Source organism: Penaeus chinensis, chromosome 12, assembly GCF_019202785.1.
Source record: "Penaeus chinensis breed Huanghai No. 1 chromosome 12, ASM1920278v2, whole genome shotgun sequence".
Lineage (NCBI taxonomy): Eukaryota > Metazoa > Arthropoda > Malacostraca > Decapoda > Penaeidae > Penaeus > Penaeus chinensis.
This window is the reverse complement of record NC_061830.1, coordinates 754,806-759,805: the sequence shown is the minus strand read 5'-3', so window position 1 is coordinate 759,805 and position 5,000 is coordinate 754,806. Positions and strand designations below refer to the sequence as shown.

At 36.1% G+C, this 5,000-nt stretch overlaps 1 protein-coding gene across 4 annotated transcripts in view; it reads right to left on the bottom strand.

Moving 5' to 3' along the window:
• Window positions 1–5,000, bottom strand: part of LOC125031313 (transmembrane protein 181-like) — a 10,776-nt gene that overhangs the window by 4,201 nt on the left and 1,575 nt on the right. Inside the window, exons 2-8 of one of the 4 annotated variants that reach the window (XM_047621996.1) lie at window positions 3,814–3,935; window positions 2,771–2,874; window positions 2,396–2,560; window positions 1,310–1,412; window positions 997–1,150; window positions 365–445; window positions 134–233 (exon numbers count right to left, since the gene is read on the bottom strand). In XM_047621996.1, coding sequence (XP_047477952.1) covers window positions 134–233; window positions 365–445; window positions 997–1,150; window positions 1,310–1,412; window positions 2,396–2,560; window positions 2,771–2,874; window positions 3,814–3,881 — 775 coding nt within the window. In that variant the 5' untranslated portion in view covers window positions 3,882–3,935. The remainder of the gene's footprint in view (window positions 1–133; window positions 234–364; window positions 446–996; window positions 1,151–1,309; window positions 1,413–2,395; window positions 2,561–2,770; window positions 2,875–3,813; window positions 3,936–5,000) is intronic. The other 3 variants (XM_047621995.1, XM_047621997.1, XM_047621998.1) reach the window with 3 other exon arrangements.

The following is a 5,000-nucleotide window of genomic DNA, read 5'->3' as shown; positions in this document are numbered from 1 at the left end:
ATGAACATACATAAATAAATACTGCAGACATATATAAATATAAATATATATATACATTTTTTTTTCACAATAAACAGTCTTTAAAAAAAAAAAGGACTCAGTTTACTGAAATTAATTATCGGCCTTCACTCACCATTGTACAGCAGGAGGAAAGGCAGAAGTATTGACATCCACTTTTGCTCAATGGACCAGTCATAAATAGCATACTTCCTGAGACTGTGGGCCAGCAAGCACTACCAAAAGAACCAACAATATCATTTACATACAAAGATAGCAAGTGCCATCTCAAAACTAGTATCATTTGTGTTCAAATAATCATCCCATTTCATGGAAAAACTGGACTGAACTCAAATTACACACTCACAGCCACAGCAAAGGTGAGGAGGAGGAATATGAAGCGAATCCAGATCTCCAGTTTTGTAAACGATGGGTTGTAGGTTTTGAACTGAAAAGAGGCCGTTTCTGTTTTAAGTTCTTTATCAATAGTCAACAACAACAACAAAAAAGCCTATTTTGCAAATTATGAATAATGAGCAACAGGTAAAACACATGCAGAATCAGAAATTTAGCACCTTCAGAACTGGATTGTTACCAAACTGTACAACATTCTAACCCACAGAACTGCAATAACAAAAGACAACCTGAGTAAGTCTCTGAAACATTTCTGCCTATCACATACTTTTGGATAAATGAAGAACAGCTATAAACATAAGACAAACCAAACCAGGCCACAAACTGCTACCACTGGCTATCTGGGATACTAAAATATGAGTCAGACAACTGGACTTGTCAAACAACAGAATACAAGATTATCCAGATTGGGGAAATTCAATCTACATTTATATAATGTATTCTTCAGTTGATTACAGTTGAAGCTTTTCATTATAAACTCCCTTCCAAAAGATATATACCATGATACCACTAATAAAAACAGTTGCTATAAATATAAATTTTGAGTACATAAGACAAACAGTACACAACACAAGAGCTACTCACATGGAAAACAACATCTTCTACATTATACCACTGTTGTATTTCACTGAGCCCATAAAAGTTAACAGTGATGATGTAGTGAGTGTATCGAAGGTAACCAAGGTGCATCACAGTGAACTCTCCACATTCCTTTTCATCACACTCCAAAGTGCGTGTCCTGTGAACATTTTAAGAAAAAGTGAAATACACTGAACACTATAACAGATATAGAGCCACATTGGTAAAAAGTTTAATAACCAGTGTTTCCATGTTAATTCAGTAGCTTTCAAATCTGTACATTTTAACAAAACAATGTACCACCTAAAAAAATGTTTACCTGTTGTGAGGTTTATCAGCCGACATGACAGTCTCTGCCTTGTGTTCTCTTGTCAGCCCCTCAATAGACACACTTAAGTAGAAGTCCTTGCGGAAAGATTGCTCTGCAGGCAGACGAAATCACTCACTTAATGTCCACCACTTAGAATTAGATGTGAGACACAACATTTTACTTGAAACAAGCATGGAATTCAGCCATCAGATTGAGGATCTTCATTACATTTAAACAAGGCAGTGTCCTTCTCATGCCTAGGCACTTAAACAATAATTAGTCTCAGTTATTAAATAATAGCACAGCTTATAACATCCTGGTGGAAAAAAAAAAAAAAAAAATAATAATAATAAGCAGAATCTTCCTTCATAATTCTGTGATACTTTATTTAATGATAAATGCAAGTTAGGTTACACCTTGATACCAGGAGTGCATACATGCGATATTCACTGTGGTCTATTTTGTTTACCCATAGATGGCATCAGAAGTGCTTAATCACCACAAAGTCAAAAACAGGTTTGTCTGACCTCACCTTATTACTTTTATTACTATCACTTTTGTTAACCCCTTCCCGCTGGGTGGCATGTACATACATGCCATGGCACACCTGGACTATATTCCGGGTGGTATGTGCATACGTGCCATGGTGTGCCAGTCCCCTTTTCCGGGGGCATGAACAGTCATGCCGCACACACTGTGGTGCCAACACGATTCCCTGGCAGCAGGGCCCAGGGCCACTATAAATACAGCTCGGGAGAGAGGGCTTTTGCATCAGTAAACCCCCCAGCGGCAAACGGTTAATAAGATCATCATCATCTTGATAATAATAATGATGATAATAACAATTATCATTTTAATAACTACAATAATATCAATATCAACAATGACAACAATAATCATAATGACAATAATAATAACAAAAAGCCATCTATGTGTAAACAAAATTCATAAAACAAATTAAGTAGATAGTGTATGTACACTGCTCTAATTGGTTCATTATGTTGCATCATATATACATGACAATTTCTGCTGCTGCCAAGTTAATAAAGACAAGAATAGACTGAATATGTCTTCACTAAATCCAAGCAAACTTACTATCCTTCACATCTATCATAATCTTGGCGATGACCCACAGCTGCTGCCCATAGGTGGTAAGCGGTGGTGACTTCATCAGAAATGGCCCTGTGGTCAGCTGTGATTGGTTGAGTCCTGGCGTCAGCTGTGAGGCTCTCTGCTCTACCTTGGCTGTGATCGGTGGCCCTGTGAGGCATAAAGAAGAGTACTGGAGTGGGCTTTTCATGCCAAAAGTTGGGTTATGATGCTCTTACAAAAGGGAGAGGGAGAGGGAGAAGGAGAGGGAGAGGGAGAGGAAGAGGAAGAAAAATAGGAAGAGGGAGAGAAAGAGATAGAGAGGTTAGAGAACAGTAAAGCAAGAAAAAGGAAGCAGGAACACCTCATTTTGTGTCTTACCGGCCAAGCCTACGAAGAGCGCCAGTCCAAGGGATGCAAAGAAGATGATAAACACCATGACAAACTCTCTCTTGTGCATAGTGTACAGTCGCATCTGCACTGACCTGAAACAATCAAAGCCATTTATATGTATTTCTGCACTTGAGGATATGGAAGGGAGACCCAGCCATGCAACCAGATTAGAAATGACTTAGAAGTGTAAAATTAATGAATATCAGACAGGAAGAGAGAGAGGAGAGAGAGGAGAAAAAAAGAGGGAGGGAGAGAGATAGCGAACATGTAAGAAAGGGAAAGATCAAGAGGAAGATAATACAGAAAATAAAGGACATTAATGGAAGGTCATAAACAAAGATGTGACCATATGTGTCAAACTAAAATAAAAACTGACTTAAAAACATTCTTAAAAGTTATTCCATTGCACATTTTGTCAATAGATATGGAAATTACCAAATCAATTTACATTTAGGTAGAAAGACCTTTCTATGGTTGTAAATCTGTGGAATGTCAAAGAGTTTCATTAGAATGGGAGATGCTAAAAAATAAAACATATTGGTGAATGGTCTGAAAAATATAAAAGAAATGGAAAACAGTAACTGATGACAAGGAAAAAGCAGTGCTCCGTTCTTCTTGCCCACCCTTACAAAATGTTTGAAAAGGGATCATAGGTTTAAACCATGTGTAATCAGCTAATTTACATCCCATTTAACATATAATTTATGTTTCTCTTTTACTTCTGAACCTGTGAAATTCTATGAAGTATTCAACATTCAAACTCATTTCTATCTGAAATTTCCAGCAAAAGTCAATTGACCTACAATGATGACAATATTTTTTTTTGGATTAAATATGTCATAAGTGAGGCATCACATATCAAAACAGCAATGTCAAGATTCCACTCTTCAAAATCATCCAGACATCTAAAGGAAGTTCCCAAGTCAGTCATTCACTGAAAAAAAGAGAGTTCAAATCGCACATATCAACGCTACTATTATCCTACTTTCTTTTGGATGTTACAAAATACAAACCAATGAAGAGATATTTACAGGCCAAATTCTCTGAGAAAGCCATTTATGTAACTTCTGTCTTCTTTTTGACACGCTCTCGGCCGCATTGTTTGGCTACAGGCAAGTCTTCCTCACTGCAAGCTAACACACATTAGTCTCACCTGTTAAGAAAAATTCTACTGGTACCGGATGTAGAAGCAATTCCTTTTTTTCACATTCAAAACTACATTATAATACTGTACTTTGTGAAAATTGTGTCTAGGTTAAAGCTGCTACAGCTGTTTTGAGTTCATAATAAATAAAATAAAATAATATAAACAAGTAACATAAGAAAGGGTAGCACAAGTTAAACAATCATAAAACTCAAGTTATTCGAGGCAAGAGCACAAATTTCAATGCTGTGTGGTTTATATACTTAAATGAAGAAAAATCACAATTTCATAATGACACAGCATTCATTTAAATGATTAAGCCAAGTGTAAAAATGTAAACAAGGGACTTCATACAAAGGTTTGGACCTTTTAAAAAATACATTTGAAAGTAATTCTGCATCTAGGAAACATGTTTTGACATGAGAATGTTTCTTGGGAGGATTAAATGCCATTTAAAAATCAATATACTTCTTAAATTACTGCTGAAATTAAGTATTCATGGTAATGTAAATAAAAAATTTAGAAAAACTTCCTACCTACCTAATTAATGTCAAATGTACTTAGTTACTGGTACCCAACCTTTTCTATACTTGGCCCTAGCTGAACACTTAGATGCTGTTATCTGAATGAAGCAGAATAATTTGGTATAAATGGTGCTAAGCAATTCTTAATTAAACTTTGGCCAGTTCTATTTCACTCCCAATGAGCTACAACCCTCAGCCCCACACACTCAATCAAAGAATGATGGATTAATGTGATTCATTCTCAATGTTAGTAACTGGCTGTTATTTGGTAAATGGTCATAACTATTTCTTTTTTCTTTGTAATTCTTTTTCATGTACACATTAATAGCAATTTCCTTCAGGAGGACTGAACGGTGGCTGAGAAAATGTATCTAAAGATCATAAGGAACATGGTTACTGATCTCCCCTCACCACTGATACCATAGTCTCCACATTTGCCAATCCAGTAATAGTAAATAAATCACCACATATATTCTGGCATAACAGAGCTTGTAGACTTCCCAGACAATTCATAATCAAATTAGGAACCATTTCATGCTCAATCTTACTT